We start from the raw sequence: 17,177 nt of genomic DNA on the forward strand, positions 1-17,177 counted from the left end.
TTTTGACCCAGCGACGATGAAGGAACGGCGATATATTTCCAAGTCAGGATGGTGTGTGACTTGGAGGGGAACATGCAGGTGGTGTTGTTCCCATGTGCCTGCTGCACTTCTAGGTGGTAGAGGTCGCGGGTTTGGGAGGTGCTGTCGAAGAAGCCTTGGCGAGTTGCTGCAGTGCATCCTGTGGATGGTACACACTGCAGCCACTGTGCACCGGTGGTGAAGGGAGTGAATGTTTAGGGTGGTGGATGGGGTGCCAATCAAGCGGGCTGCTTTGTCCTGGATAGTGTCGAGCTTCTTGAGTGTTGTTGGAGCTGCACTCATCCAGGCAAGTGGAGAGTATTCCATCACACTCCTGACTTGTGCCTTGTAGATGGTGGAAAGGCTTTGGGGAGTCAGGAGGTGAGTCACTCGCCGCAGAATACCCAGCCTCTGACCTGCTCTTGTAGCCACAGTATTTATATGGCTGGTCCAGTTAAGTTTCTGGTCAATGGTAACCCCCACGATGATGTTAGTGGGGGATTTGGTGATGGTAATGTCGTTGAATGTCAAGGGGAGGTGGTTAGACTCTCTCTTGTTGGAGATGGTCATTGCCTAGCACTTGTCTGGTGCGAATGTTACTTGCCACTTATGAGCCCAAGCCTGGATGTTGTCCAGATCTTGCTGCATGCGGGCACAGACTGCTTCATTATCTGAGGATTTGCGAATGGAACTGAACACTGTGCAATGATCAGCGACCATCCCCATTTCTGACCTTCTGATGGAGGGAAGGTCATTGATGAAGCAGCTGAAGGTGGTTAGGCCTAGGACACTGCCCTGAGGAACTCCTGCAGCAATGTCCTGGGGCTGAGATGATTGGCCTCCAACAACCATTACCATCTTTCTTTATGCTAGGAATGACTCCAGCCACTGGAGAGTTTTCCCCCTGATTCCCATTGACTTCAATTTTACTAGGGCTCCTTGGTGCCACACTCTGTCAAATGCTGCCTTGATGTCAAGGGCAGTCACTCTCACCTCACCTCTGGAATTCAGCTCTTTTGTCCATGTTTGGACCAAGGCTGTAATGAGGTCAGAACCCAAACTGAGCATCGGTGAGCAAGTGCCGCTTGATAGCACTGTCGACAACGCCTTCCATCACTTTGCTGATGATTGAGAGTAACTGATGGGGCGGTAATTGTCCGGATTGGATTTGTCCTGCTTTTTGTGGACAGGACATACCTGGGCAATTTTCCACATTGTCGGGTTGATGCCAATGTTGTAGCTGTACTGGAACAGTTTGGCTAGAGGTGCGGCGAGTTCTGGAGCACAAGTCTTCAGTACTACCACCGGGATGCTGTCGGGGCCCATAGCCTTTGCTGTATCCAGTGCATTCAGCCGTTTCTTGATATCACGTGGAGTGAATCGAATTGGCTGAAGACTGGCTTCTGTGATGGTGGGAATATCGGGAGGAGGCCGAGATGGATCATCCACTCGGCACTCCTGGCTGAAGATGGTTGCAAACACTTGTCTTTTGCACTCACGTGCTGGACTCTGCCACCATTGAGGATGGGGATGTTTATAGAGCCTCCTCCTCCCGTTAGTTGTTTAATTGTCCACCACCACTGGATGTGGCAGGACTGCAGAGCTTTGATCTGATCCGTTGGTTGTGGAATTGCTTAGCTCTGTCTATAGCATGTTACTTCTGCTGTTTAGAATGCATGTAGTCCTGAGTTGTAGCTTCACCAGGTTGGCACCTCATTTTTAGGTACTCCTGGTGCTGCTCCTGGCATGCTCTTCTACACCTCATTGAACCAGGGTTGATCCCCTGGCTTGTTGGCAATGGTGGAGTGAGGAATATGCCAGGCCATGAGGTTACAGATTGTGCTGGAATACAATTCTTCTGCTGCTGATTGCCCACAGCGCCTCACGGATGCCCAGTTTTGAGATGCTAGGTCTGTTGTGAATCTATCCCATTTAGCACTGAGATAGTGCCACACAACACGTTGGATGGTGTCCTCAGTGCGAAGACGGGACTTCATCTCCACAAGGACTGTGCGGTGGTCACTCCTATCAATACTGTCATGGACAGATGCATCTGCAACAGGTAGATTGGTGAGGACGAGGTCAAGTAAGTTTTTCCCTCGTGTTGGTTTGCTCACCACCTGCCGTAGGCCCAGTCTGGCAGCTATGTCCTTCAGGACTCGGCCAGCTTGTTCAGTAGTGGTGCTACCGAGCCACTCTTGGTAATGTACATTGAAGTTCCCCACTCAGAGTACATTCTGTGCCCTTGCTACCCTCAGTGCTTCCTCCAAGTAGTGTTCAACATGGAGGAGGACTGATTCATCAGCTGAGGGAGGACGGTAGGTGGTAATCAGCAGGAGGTTTCCTTGCCCATGTTTGACCTGATGCCATGAGATTTCATGGGGTACGGATTCAATGTTAAGGACTCCCAGGGCCACTCCCTCCTGACTATATATCACTGTACCGCCACCTCTGGTGGGTCTGTCCTGCCGGTGGGACAGGACATACCCAGGGATGGTGATGGAAGAGTCTGGGACGTTGGCTGAAAGGTATGATTCTGTGAGTATGGCTATGTCAGTCTATGGGACAGCTTTCCCAATTTTGGCACAAGTCCCCAGATGTTAGTGAGGAGGTCTTTGCAGGGTCGACTGGGCTTGGTTTGCCTTTGTCGTCTCCGGTGCCTCGTGGTCCGATGCCGGGTGGTCCGTCTGGTTTTATTCTTATTATGACTTTTTTTTCGCGAGATTTTGCAACTGAGTGGCTTGCTAGGCCGTTTCAGAGGGCAGTTAAGAATCAACCACATTGATGTGGGTCTGGAGTCACATATAGGCCAGATGGCAGGTTTCCTTCCCTAAAGGACATTAGTGAACCAAATGGGTTTTTACGACAATCCGATAGTTTCGTGGCCACCATTACTGATACTAGTTTTTTTAATTCCAGATTTTCATTTAATTAATTGAATTTAAATTCCCCAGCTGCTGTGTCGGGATTTGAACTCATGACTCTGGATTATTTGTCCAGGCCTCTGACATACTCCAGAATCCCAATCTTCATCCCTGCCTCTCATCGTACATATGCTGTCCCTTGATGACAATATCTAAAAGCACGGGATCAGGTTTCTTAAAGACACCCAGCTTTACCTTTCTGCGTCCTCGTGATTTTTTTTTAATCGATCATGGGATGTGGCCGCCGCTGGCAAGGCTAGCATTTATTGCCCATCCCTAATTGCCCTTAAGGTGGTGGTGGAGCTGCCTTCTTGAACCCTGCAGTCCGTGTGGTGAGGGTTCTCCCACAATGCTGTTAAGTAGGGAGTTCCAGGATTTTGACCCAGCTATTGCTCAATTCTCCAACTGCCTGTACTACATTAAGTCATGGATGAATCAAAACTTCCTCCAGCTTAATGTAGAGAAAACTGAAGCTTGCCTTTTTGACTTCTGTCAGCTCCTACATGCCTCTGACTGTAGCTTCATCAACCTTCCTGACTGCCATCTCAGGCTAAGTCTGCAATATGGAACCTGTGCGTTGCTGGATGTGGTGTTTAGTTTCCTTCCCCACATCTGTTCAGTCATCAAGACTGCCGCCTTCCATATTCACAATATTGCCCGCTTCTGCCTCTATCTCTTCCCCCATAGCTTCTGTTACCTTGAGGGCTGATTTCTCTATTGATCTAGCCAGTCTCGGCACATTGACGCTATACAAACGGCAATTAATTTAAAATGCTGATACTCCTGTCCTAACCCACTCAAAGCCACGCACTTCAAATGAATCATGAAGAGCCGGTATTACGCTTGTGAACTCTGGACCTCTGTATTGCACAGTGGAGCCCAATATGCCTTTGGAGACTGGCACAAAGTGTAAAATCATAGAATGGTTACAGCACAGAAGGAGGCCATTTGGCCCATTGAGCCCATGCTGGCTCTTTGTAAGAGCAATCCAGTTAGTCCCATTCCCCAGCTCTTTCCCTGTAGCCCTCCAAATTTTTTCCCTTCAAGTATTTATTCAATTCCTTTTTAAAAGCCACGGTAGAATCTGCATCCACCACCCTTTCAGGCAGCGCATTCCAGATCATGACTACTCGCTGCCTAAAAAAGTTTTCCCTCTTGTCGCCTTTGGTTCTTTTGCCAATCACCTTAAATTTGTGTCCTCTGGTTCTCGACCCTTCCGCCAATAAGAACAGTTTCTCTTTATTTACTTTATCTAAACCCTTCATGATTTTGAATATTTCTATCAAATCTCCTCTTAACCTTCTCTGCTTTAAGGAGAACAACCCCAGCTTAGAATCATAGAAAGGTTACAGCACGAAAGGAGGCCATTCGGTCCATCAAGTCCGTGCCGGCTCTATGCACGAGCAATCCAGCTAGTCCCACTCCCCCGCTGTATCTCCGTAGCCCTGCACATTTTTTTGTTTTTAGTACTTATCCAGTTCCCTTTTGAAGGCCATGATTGAATCTGCCTCCACCACTTCCTCAGGCAGTGCATTCCAGATCCTAACCACTCGCTGTGTATCCGGTCTATCCCTGGAACTGTTCTAGTAAATTTTTTCTGCACCTTCTCTGAGGCCTTCACATCCTTCCTAAAGTGCAGTGGCCAGAATTGGACACAATACTTCCGTTATGGCCAAACCAGTGTTTTACAAAGGTTCAACATAACTTCCTTGTTTTTGTACTCTGTGCCTCTATTTATAAAGCCTAGGATCTTTTTATAACCGCTTTCTCAACCTGTCCCGCCACCTTCAAAGAGTTGTGCACATATACCCCTCAATCTCTCTATACCTAGACCCCTTTTAGAATTGTGCCCTCCGGTTTATATTGCCTCTCCTTGTTCTTCCTACCAAAATATATCTCTGCATTTTTCTGCGTTACATTTCATCCGCCATGTGTCCTCCCATTTCACCAGCCTGTCTATCTCCTCTTGAGGTCTATCACTATCCTCCTCACTGTTCACTACCCCTCCAAGTTTTGTGTCATCTGCAAATTTGAAAATTGTGCCCTGTGCACCTAAGTCCAAGTCTTTAATATATATCAAGAAAAGCAGTGGTCCTAGTACCGACCCCTGAGGAACACCACTATACATCTCCCTCCAGTCCGAAAAACAACCATTCACCACTGCTCTCTGCTTCCTGTTACTTAGCCAATTTTGTATCCATGCTGCTACTGCCCCCTTTGCTCCATGGGCTTCAATCTTAATGACAAGCCTATTATGCAGCACCTTATCAAACGCCTTTTGAAAGTCCATATACACCATATCAACCACATTGCCCTCATCTACCTTCTCTGTTACCTTATCAAAAAACTCTATAAAGTTAGTTAAACACGATTTGCCTTTAACAAATCCGTGCTGGCTTTCCCTTATTAATCCACACTTGTCCAAGTGACTCCTAATTCTGTCCCAGATTATCGTGTCTAAAGGTTTGCCCACCACTGAGGTTAAACCGACTGGCCTGTAGTTGCTGGGTTTATCCTTACATCCATTTTTGAACAAGGGTGTAACATTTGCAATCCTCTGGCACCACCCCTGTATTTAAGGATGTTTGAAAGATTATGGCCAGTACCTCCGCAATTTCCACCCTCACTTCCCTCAGCAACCTAGGTTGCATCCCATCCAGACCGGGTGATTTATCTACTTTAAGTATAGCTAGCCTTTCTAGTACCTCATCTTTATCAATTTTTAGCCCATCCAGTATCTCAAATACATCTTCCTTTACTGAGACTCTGGCAGCACCTTCTTCCTTGGTAAAGCGAGATGCAAAATACTCATTTAGTACCTCAGCCATGCCCTCTGCCTCCATGAGTAGTTGGTCCCTGATTGACCCCATCCCTCCTCTTACTACCCGTTTACCGTTTACACGCCTTAAGGAGACTTTTCGATCCCCTTTTATGTTTGATGCCAGTCTATTCTCATACTCTCTCTTTGCCCCTCATTTTCTTTTTCACTTCCCCTCTGAACTTTCTATGTTCAGCCTGGATCTCACTTGTGTTATCAACCTGACGTCTGCTTCATCTTACTCTGTATCTCTTTTGTCATCCAGGAAGCTTTGGCTTTAGGTGCCCTACCTTTCTCCCTCGTGGGAATGTATCTAGACTGTACCTGAACCATCTCCTCCTTAAAAGCTGCCCATTGTTCAATTACAGTTTTGCCTGCCAATCTTTGATTCCAATTTACCCAGGCCAGATCTATTCTCATCTCACTGAAATTGGCCCTCCTCCAATTAAGTGTTTTTACTTTAGAGTGGTCCATGTCCTTTTCCATAGCTATTCTAAACCATACGATACTATGATCACAGTTCCCTAAATGTTCCCCCACTGACATTTGCTCCACTTGGCCTGCCTCATCCCCTAGAACCAAGTCCAACAATGCTTCCAGCCTCGTTGGGCTGGAAACGTACTGGTCGAGAAAGTTATCCTGAACACATTTCAAAAATCCCTACCCCTCTTTGCCCCTTATATTATCCCAGTCTATATTAGGATAGTTGAAGCCCCCCTTTATTTCAACTCTATGGCTCTTGCACCTTTCTGTAATTTCCCTGCAAATTTGCTCCTCTATCTCCTTCCCACTAGTTGGTGGCCTATAGAATACACCCAGTAGTGTAATGGCACCTGTATTGTTTCTTTACTCTAACCAAATAGATTCTGTCCTTGACCCCTCCAGAACATCCTCTCTCTCCAGCACTGCGATATTCTCCTTAATCAATACTGCCACCCCGCCTCCTTTCCTTCCCTATCTTTCCTGAACACCTTGTATCCAGATATATTTAGTACCCAATCCTGCCCTTTTTTGAGCCAGGTCTCCATTATCACCACAACATCATATTCCCACCATTAGCCGCCAGTCTATTCTCAAAATCTCTTTGCCCCTCTTATGTCCTTTTTCACTTCTTCTCTGTACTTTCTATTTTCAGCATGGTTCTCACTTGTATTATCGACCTGACATCTGACATAAGCCCCCTTTTTCTGCTTCATCTTACTAAAGAGGGAGAATGGCACATGGAGGTCGCATTCTTGAGACAGGAACTATAAAACCCAAGAAAAATAAAACTCTAATGGTGAATTACAGAAGTAAACTATGTGTGACTAACATAACTTGCATCAGTAATGCTTGTGATTTGCACAGTCTTGTGGCAAATGATTTAATTTCTGTAATTCACATGTACTTGTGTGTGTAAATATTAGAATATTTTCTTATTATTTGAAGTGAGCAGTTCCAGTTTTGATTTTTTTTTTAAGTAACTGAAGCATAGCTTTTATCTGTAGAGACGATGTTCTTTATCTCCCTGTTTGTGGTCGATACTCCACAATATTAATTGAAGAGTTGAATTTGAGAGCAGCTACTCAACAATGTATCTGATTTTCTTTTTAAAAAAATGTGTTTTTTCTTTTTCTCAGATCGTTGTATTTCAATAGTGACTGGAGTCAATTCTTGCAAAAAGAAACTTTCAAAGAGACCAGGGTACATGAGGAAAGATGTGGAACAAAGGTTAAATCACCGCACTCTTGTTGGTGTCCATTTGGTATCACAACATGTCAAAAATGAAAGAAAGATTTGTACAGACTTGCCTTTTAATATTAATAAACTGGAGGGACACTGCTTACATAATCTTAAGCACCAAAGGGAAAACAAAATTGCAGAACATCAAAATACCGCTTCAAATCACTTACCTGCAGAAAGTGCTGTGGTTGCAGCTTCCAGGCCAAATATGATCATGTCAGAAAGCATTCGGTGTTCTCCTGATTCTAACTGTCAATGGACTGACAGTTGTGATGGCTCCTGTTACACTGGAATTAATACTTACTCCAAGCATTTGCCAACAGGCTGTCTACAGAAACAAGATGCTTGCCCTACACAGTGTAAAAAGGAAAATGGTATTGATGTAACCAAGCCACAAGCTGTTACTAGTGCAAATAAACAAGTGGATAGTGAAAATTTGCAAAGATTGCAGCCTTGGGACATAGACAAAAAAGTAGATTCAGCTAATGTCTTCACTTCCAGCTTCAGTTTCATACAAATGTCATTAAATTGTAGCATTTCTAATGTTGACAGTAAAGATGAACTGCAACAGAATGGATTTGTTTCAACTTTACAATTTCCCAAAGCTGAACCACATGTGAGACGGTATGATGTTAGTACATTAGCAACAAAGCAGTTCTGCCCCAAACCTTTACGGGAAGATGTTGAGACCCCTTGTTTGCATGTCTGTCAAAGTGTTGACATTAAATTTGGCACAGACACAGAATCAAAGGACAGGCCTCAGGGTTATGACTTGCTCTCACTAGATACAGACATTCCATTTCTGTGTTCGGCTGATTCTTCTGATGGCTCTTCTGCTGGTTCATCTGTAACTTCAGGGTATGAGAGCAGCATCACCGCCTTTGACCAGAAATGTAATTCCTTGCTGAGGAAGTATGAACCGATTCTTCAAGATTGCCTGCTTGAAAACAGAATGAAGTTAAAGGCTAGTATTATCAGAGTACTCTAAATAGTTAATGTTCAATGTTGCGTGCACCATTATGTTGTAAATGCAGTGTTAAGTTCTGAAACAAAATGTTTATGAATTCACCAATGTCCTTCCCTTAAGAAAGCAAGAAAATTTTAAAACCCTTACCACTTAATCCTCCTAGAATTTTCTAAAACTTTTGAAACTGTTTGCCATAACAAACCTATCTTCTTTGAAATAAAATTTACTTCATTTTTAAAGAAAAAAATAAAAATATGGTCAGGCATTATTAATGTTAATAATTTAGATGTAAAATTATTGATAGACTGGAGAAGCTGGGGTTGTTCTCCTAAGAGCGGAGAAGGTTGAGAGGAGACTTGATAGAGGTGCTCAAAATCATGAGGGGTCTAGATAGAGAGAAACTGTTCGCATTGGCAGAAGGGTCAAGAACCAGAGGACGTGGATTTAAGGTGATTGGCAAAAGAACCAAAGGCGACATGAGGAAAAACTTTTTTACGGAGCTACTGGGATAGGGCGGGGGAGTGGGACTAGCTGGATTGCTCTTGCAGAGAGCCGGCACAGACTCGATGGGCCGAATGGCCTCCTTCCGTGCTGTAACCATTATGATTCTATGATATTGTTTCAAGCTGTGAATTCAACATTGAAAAATTAGGAGTTACTGTCATTCAGCTCCTATCTCAGAACTGAACTGTGTATGTTCCACAGCATCAGTTTAGCCATCTATTGACTATCTGTAAAAATTGATACTCTGGTGCTATGGATTCTAGCAATAATCTTTGTTATGAGATAACTGATTTTTTTTTGTTGCTTGTTATATTCATTTTGTGCTATTATAGTAGGATACACTCATTTTGGCACACAGTTTGTCACATATTACAAAATGTTTCAGTGAGGGTGAATTGTACTTTTATTAATTCTTCTTGATCTGTAACACAAAGGAAGATTTGGTGAGCAGCTATCGAGTGCTTTCACTGCTTTCCACTGCTTGACATCAGTGATCAGTAGTTTTCAGGGAATCTGTTAATTTCTTAGAGGCACGATGGAAGCACTTTACCAACAGGCGACCCTATGGTGTGGCTGACCTCTTTCTTATCAGGTACATTGAGTGAATAACCAAACTATCTGAATTGACTCAGCTACTGCTATACTCCATCCATATGAAGATCTGACACTGGTGCCAAAGAAATCTTAGAAACCTTTCTGTGCAACATCTGCTGGGGGCTCAGGAGCAAATTCAAGTTGTACAATGTGACTATAGAATAGAATCATAGAAGGTTACAGCACGGAAGGAGGCTATTCAGCCCATCGTGTCCATGCCGGCTTTATGCATGAGCAATCCAGCTAGTCCCACTGCCCTGCCCTATCCCCATAGCCCTGCACATCTTTTCGGTTCAAGTACTCATCCAGTTCCCTTTTGAAGGCCATGATTGAATCTGCCTCCACCACTCCCTCAGGCAATACGTTCCAGATCCTAACCACTCGCTGTATAAAAAAGTTTTTCCTCATATCACCTTTGGTTCTTTTGCCAATCACCTTAAAACAATGCCCTCTGGTTCTTGACCCTTCTGCCAATGGGAACAGTTTCTCTCTATCTACTCTGTCTAGATTCATGATTTTGAATACCTCTATCAAATCTCCTCTCAATCTTCTCTGTTCCAAGGAGAACAATCCCAGCTTCTCCAGTCTAGCCACGTAATTTAAGTCCCTCATCCTGGAATCATTCTAGTAAATCTCCTCTGCACCCTCTCTAAGGCCTTCACATCGTTCTTAAAGTGCGGTGCACAGAACTGCACACAATACTCCAGATGTGGCCAAGCCAGTGTTTTATAAAGGTTCATCGTGACTTCCTTGCTTTTGTACTCTATGCCTCTATTTATAAAGCCCAGGACCCTGTATGCTTTTTTAACCGCTTTCTCAACCTGCCCTGCCACCTTCAATGATTTAAGCACATATACCCCAGATTCCTCTGTTCCTCCAACCCTCTTAGAATTGTGCCCTCTAGTTTATATTGCCTCGTCTCATGTTTTCCTTTTGAAATGCATCACCTCGCATTTTTCCGCATTAAACTTCATCTGCCACGTGTTCGCCCATGCCACCAGAGTGTCTATATCCTCTTGAAGTTTATCACTATCCTCCTCACTGTTCACTACCCTTCCAAATTTTGTGTCATCCGCAAATTTTGAAATTGTGTCCAGTACTCCCAAGTTCAAGTCATTAATACAAATCAAGAAAAGCAGTGGTCCCAGCACCGACCTCTGGAGAACACCACTGCATACCTCCCTCCAGTCGTAAAAACAACCGTTCACTACTACTCTCTGTTTCCTGTCATTTTGCCAGTTGTGTATCCATGTTGCTATTGCCCCCTTTATTCCATGGGCCACAATCTTAATAGCAAGCCTAGCATGTGGCGCTTTATCAAACGCTTTTTGAAAATCCATATACACCACATCAACTGCGTTGCCCTCATCTGTTACCTCATCAAAAAAACTCTATCAAGTTGGTAAACACGATTTACCTTTAATAAATCCGTGCTGGCTTTCACTAATCAATCCACACTTGTCCAAATGACTGTTAATTCTGTCTCAGATTATCGTTTCTAAAATTTTCCCCACCACCGTGGTTAAACTGACTGGCCTATAGTTGCTGGGTTTATCTTTACAACCTTTTTTGAACAAGGGTGTAACATTTGCAATTCTCTAGTCCTCTAGCACTACCCCCGTATCTAAGGATGTCTGGAAGATTATAGCCAGTACCTCCGCAATTTCCCCCCTTCCTTCAGCATCCTAGGGTGCATCCCATCCGGACCGGGTGACTTATCTATATTAAATATGGCTAGCCCTTCTAGTACCTCTTCTTTCTCAATTTTTAGCCCATCCAGTCTCTTAACTATATCTTCCTTTACGGAGACTCTGGCAGCATCTTTTTCCTTGGTAAAGACCGATGCAAAGTACTCATTTAATACCTCAGCCATGCCAACTGCCTCCATGAGCAGTTCTCCTTTATGGTCCCTAATCGGCCCCATCCCTCCTCTTACTACCCGTTTACTGTTAACCTGCCTGTAGAAGGCTTTTAGATTCCCTTTTATTTTGATCGCTAGTAAATTCTCAGACTTTCTCTTTGCCTCTCTTATTTCCTTTTTAGCTTCTCTGAACTTTCTATATTCTGCCTGGTTCTCACTTGTGTTATCAACCTGACACCCGTTATATGCCGCTTTTTTCCGTTTCATCTTATTCTCTATCTCCTTTGTTATCCAGGGAGCTCTGGCTTTAGTTGCCCTCCCTTTCTCCCTCGTTGGAATGTACCTTGTCTGTATCCTTCTCTCCTGATCCTTTGTGCCCCTTGTTTCCCCTTTCCAATGCTATATCCTGGTGCCCATCCCCCTGCCAAATTAGTTTAATCCCCCCGCCCCCCCTCCTCACCCAACAGTACTAGTGAACCTCCCCGTGAGGGCATTCGTCCCAGCTCCGTTGATGTGCAACCCTTCCAGCCTGTACAGGTCCCACCTCCCCCAGAACTGGTCCCAATGCCCCAGGAATCTGAAGCCGTCTCCCCTGCACCATCTCTCCAGCCACGCATTCATCTGCTTTATCCTCCTATTTCTAAACTCGCTAGCGCGTGGCACCGAGAGTAATCTGGAGATTACTACCTTTGAGGTCCTGCTTGTTAACCTCTTTCCTAACTCCTTAAACTCTGCCTGCAGGACCTCATCCCTCTTCCTACCTATGTCGTTGGTACTGATATGGACCACGACCTCTGGCTGTTCACCCTCCCCCTCCAAAATATTCTGCGGCCATTCAGTGATATCCTTGACCCTGGCACGAGGGCGGCAATATAACTTCCTTGAATCACGTCTGTGGCCGCAGAAATGCCTGTCTGCTCCCCTAACTATGGAATCCCCAATCACTATTGCCCTCGTGACTTTTTTTTATTTGTTATTGGGATGTGGGCGTTGCTGGCGAGGCCAGCATTTATTGCCCACCCCTAATTGCCCTTGAGAAGGTGGTGGTGAACCGCCTTCTTGAACCGCTGCAGTCCGTGTGGTGAAGGTTCTCCCACAGTGCTGTTAGGAAGGAGTTCCAGGATTTTGACCCAGCGACGATATATTTCCAAGTCAGGATGGTGTGTGACTTGGAGGGGAACCTGCAGGTGGTGTTGTTCCCTTGTGCCTGTTGCTCTTGTCCGTCTAGGTGGTAGAGGTCGTAGGTTTGGGAGGTGCTGTCGAAGAAACCTTGGCGAGTTGCTGCAGTGCATCCTGTGGATGGTACACCGCAGCCACTGTGCGTCAGTGGTGAAGGGAGTAAATGTTTAGGGTGGTGGATGGGGTGCCAATCAAGCGGGCTGCTTTGTCCTGGATGGTGTCGAGCTTCTTGAGTGTTGTTGGAGCTGCACTCATCCAGGCAAGTGGAGAGTATTCCATCACACTCCTGACTTGTGCCTTGTAAATGGTGGAAAGGCTTTGGGGAGTCAGGAGGTGAGTCACTCGCCACAGAATACCCAGCCTCTGACCTGCTCTTGTAGCCACAGTATTTATATGGCTAGTCCAGTTAGGGTTTTAGTCAATTGTGACTCCCCAGGATGTTGATGGTGGGGGATTCGGCGATGGTAATGCCATTGAATGTCAAGGGGAGGTGGTTAGACTCTCTCTTGTTGGAGATGGTCATTGCCTGGCACTTGTCTGGCGCGAATGTTACTTGCCATTTATGAGCCCAAGCCTGGATGTTGTCCAGCTCTTGCTGTATGCGGGCTCAGACTGCTTCATTATCTGAGGGTTTGCGAATGGAACTGAAGACTGTGCAATCATCAGCAAACATCCCCATTTCTGACCTTCTGATGGAGGGAAGGTCATTGATGAAGCAGCTGAAGATGGTTGGGCCTAGGACACTGCCCTGAGGAACTCCTGCAGCTATGCCCTGTGGCTGAGATGATTGGCCTCCTACAACCACAACCATTTTCCTTTGTGCTAGGTATGACTCCAGCCACTGGAGAGTTTTCCCCCTGATTCCCATTGACTTCAATTTTACTAGGGCTCCTTGGTGCCACACTCTGTCAAATGCTGCCTTGATGTCAAGGGCAGTCACTCTCACCTCACCTCTGGAATTCAGCTCTTTTTTCCATGTTTGGACCAAGGCTGTAATGTGGTCTGGAACCGAGTGGCCCTGGCGGAACTTAAACTGAGCATCGGTGAGCAGGTTATTGATGAGTAAGTGTTGCTTGATAGCACTGTTGATGACACCTTCCATCACTTTGCTGATGATTGAGAGTAGACTGATGGGGCGGTAATTGGCCGGATTGGATTTGTCCTGCTTTTTGTGGACAGGGCAATTTTCCACATTGTTGGGTAGATACCAGTGTTGTAGCTGTACTGGAACAGTTTGGCTAGAGGCGCAGCTAGTTCTGGAGCACAAGTCTTCAGCACTACAGCCGGGATGTTGTCGGGGCCCATAGCCTTTGCTGTATCCAGTGCACTCAGCCGTTTCTTGATATCACGTGGAGTGAATCAAATTGGCTGAACATTGGCTGCAGTGATGGTGGGGATATCGAGAGGAGGCCGGGATGGATCATCCACTTGGCACTTCTGGATGAAGATGGTTGCAAACGCTCCACCCCCCCGTACAGCTGATCCACCCATGGTGCTGTGGTCTTGGCTCTGCACTCCACAGAGGAACCCTCTCCCCCACCAGTATTCAGAACTGAATACTGGTTAGAGTGTGAGATGCCCTCAGGGGACTCCTGCACTACCTGCCTGACCCTCCTTGTCTGTCTGGCGGTCACCCAGTCCCTCTCTGCCTGCACTCTCTTAAGCTGCTCGAGCTCCTCCAGCTGACCACACTTCCTGCACCTGTGGTTGTCCAGGACACGGGAAGCGTCCTGGAGTTCCCACATGGCACAGGATGCGCATTCCATGGGTATGAGCTGCCCTGTCATGCCTCGATTTGTTAGATTAACTAAACATAACAAAAATAAACTAAAGACTTTAAAAAATGACACTCACCAGAAAAAGAAAACCTCACCAGCTAGCAGCTGATCAGCTTCTTCCCTTATGCTGACGTCACTTTTGATTTTCTAACCTCGCTCCTTGAAGCCCTGAACTCTTTACATTCCGCCCCCGACTTCGAATAGGTCCGCTCCTTACTTCAGGCACTCTGATTATCCAAAAACTCTTTGATTCAGTAAGTTTTCCGGCCTGGAATCTTTTTTTCTCCGACGTTTTGCTTATCCTTAAGCTTCCTCAGGGAGAGAAAAGCTGGTATCGTCAACAGCTAGAATCTGCCACTAAAGGGGGGACGATTTTATCTGTGTAAGAAATAATAAATGTGTTTATAAAAGATGTGTTTAGGATTTTGTTACATGTAGTGCATATCTATCTGTGCATGTGTGTATAATGTTTGTTTGTATATATAAACGTCTAGTGGCAGAAAACAGGTTCTGCACAAATTTCCTTTTCATTATTAAAAGATCTACAGAGATGCAAGCAGGTTGAAGTTTGGTTGTGGTAAACTTCACCACTCTCAAAGAATTAATCTCAGAAATATTCAAATATATTGTGTTGTCAAACAATTCGTATTTGAAAAACTTGGTCCCCGTATATTGTGTTTTAAGTATGTTTTTCCTCTAGCTTTTACTATACTACTTTTTCTGTTTCATTCAACTGTAGCTTCAGCCTTTGATCCTAAAACTGAAGAAACTTCAGAAAAAGGCTGTACAGGAAGATGATTATGAGAAAGGTGAGCTCTTGTTGGATTTTCTCATAATTACTAATTGCATTATTCTAAAATGTTATATTAGTGCAGGAATTACTTCCCTTTTGAGAATATGAGCTGAATTTCCTCATAATGATCAGGCCTGGAAAGTTCAGTGACCTATTGTGTTGCTGTACAAATGGGCTGTGAATATAATGGTGACATGGAATACATAACTATGATGCTCCTCAAGGCAAGCTGCTGATTTTGGCTAACCTGTAATGAGAGGAAGTTTGGGGTTTCTATTTTGCCTTGACTGATCCCTTTCTCAGCAGTATATCCCACTTAATTTATTTTAGTTCCTCCCTCATTCTATTGAGGTTTGCTTTCTTGAAATCATACTTCTTTCCTGGCCTTTACTGGCACTGATTGTCAGATCTCAAATTTGATTATATTATTCATCTTTAGAGATTCTATTATAACTAAATTGTGGCTACCTTCCCGATTGCTAGTTGGAACCCATTCTAGGTGTGAGTTTTCCCAGTCGAGTCCATGACATTGGCCCAGAGATTGCTGGAAAAATAATGGCGAGTTCACATGTATGCCTTTATTAGTTCGAAAAAATTCAGTAATTTGTGGGCCTAGTATCTGGAAGCAGTCAAGTGCCGCATTTATCAGTTCAGATTCTGTCATCACGTTTAAATTTGGCCATTCCAATTCATATTAGATTGGTTGAAATCACCCATTATTACAATGTTATTAACTGTACAATATCCTGTAACCTACCAACATGCTGTTGTCTTTCTTCACTTGTCCTGAGTGCCTGTAGCAATACCCAATTGTTAACTTAGTCCACTGATTTTTTTTAGTTCCAGCTGAACTATTTCATTTGTTTCCCTTCCCCTAAAATATTTCCAGTTTCCTTGATACCCAGATTACCTTCTACATTGTCGATATTCCCCGTCATTTCTGTCTTTCTGAACAACCTATATCCCTGAATATTCTTCACTCTCATCTTCTGAGTTAAACCATGTTTACACAGTCACTATTTCCATTTGATGTTTGCTTCCAATTTCTGCATTTTATTCCTAATGCTTCTAACAGTTGAATAAGGACATTTAATTATGTGCCGGGGACCTTTCCTTTGGGTCTCCAGTAGCTGCCTCTTCCCTCCCGAAAGCCCGCTCCTGCCCGCCAGGATTAAAATTGCCCAAACCTCACGCTGATGCCATCATGGGGACTTGCCACCTTGCACAGTGCAGGGTTAAAATTGGGGCTTCTGACTGTACACGTCCCAGTTCATTCACATTATCACCTGGATTAATGCTGGTGACTTGCGCAGTTGTGCAAGTGGCCATGAAACTACCGGATTGTCGTAAAAACCCATCTGGTTCACTAATGTCCTTTAGGGAAGGAAACCTGCCGTCCTTACGCGGTCTGGCCTAAATGTGACTCCAGACCCACAGCAATGTGGTTGATTCTTAATTGCCCTCTGAAATGGCCTAGCAAGCCACTCGGTTGTAAAATCTCGCTACGAAAAGTCATAACAAGAATAAAACCGGACGGACCACCCGGCATCGGACCACGAGGCACCGGACACGACAACGGCAAACCAAGCCCAGTCGACCCTGCAAAGTCCTCCTCACTAATATCTGGGGACTTGTGCCAAAATTGGGAGAGCTGTCCCACAGACTAGTCAAGCAACAGCCTGACATAGCCATACTCACAGAATCATACCTTTCAGCCAATGTCCCAGACTCTTCAATCACCATCCCTGGGTATGTCCTGTCCCACCGGCAGGACAGACCCACCAGAGGTGGCGGCACAGTGATATGCAGTCAGGAGGGAGTGTCCCTGGGAGTCCTTAACATTGACTCTGGACCCCATGAAATCTCATGGCATCAGGTCAAACATGGGCAAGGAAACCTCCTGCTGATTACCACCTACCGTCCTCCCTCAGCTGATGAATCAGTCCTCCTCCATGTTGAGCACCACTTGGAGGAAGCACTGAGGATAGCAAGGGCACAAAATGTACTCTGGGTGGGGGA

General features: G+C 45.0%; 1 protein-coding gene across 1 annotated transcript in view; it reads left to right on the forward strand.

Annotated features, from left to right (window-relative positions):
- Positions 1-17,177, forward strand: part of disc1 (DISC1 scaffold protein) — a 125,116-nt gene that overhangs the window by 14,687 nt on the left and 93,252 nt on the right. Inside the window, exons 2-3 of the mRNA XM_067984145.1 lie at positions 7,380-8,446; positions 15,105-15,174. Of these exons, the coding sequence (XP_067840246.1) occupies positions 7,380-8,446; positions 15,105-15,174 (1,137 nt within the window). The remainder of the gene's footprint in view (positions 1-7,379; positions 8,447-15,104; positions 15,175-17,177) is intronic.

The sequence above is a fragment of the Heptranchias perlo genome, chromosome 5, assembly GCF_035084215.1.
Source record: "Heptranchias perlo isolate sHepPer1 chromosome 5, sHepPer1.hap1, whole genome shotgun sequence".
In the NCBI taxonomy this organism is placed as follows: domain Eukaryota; kingdom Metazoa; phylum Chordata; class Chondrichthyes; order Hexanchiformes; family Hexanchidae; genus Heptranchias; species Heptranchias perlo.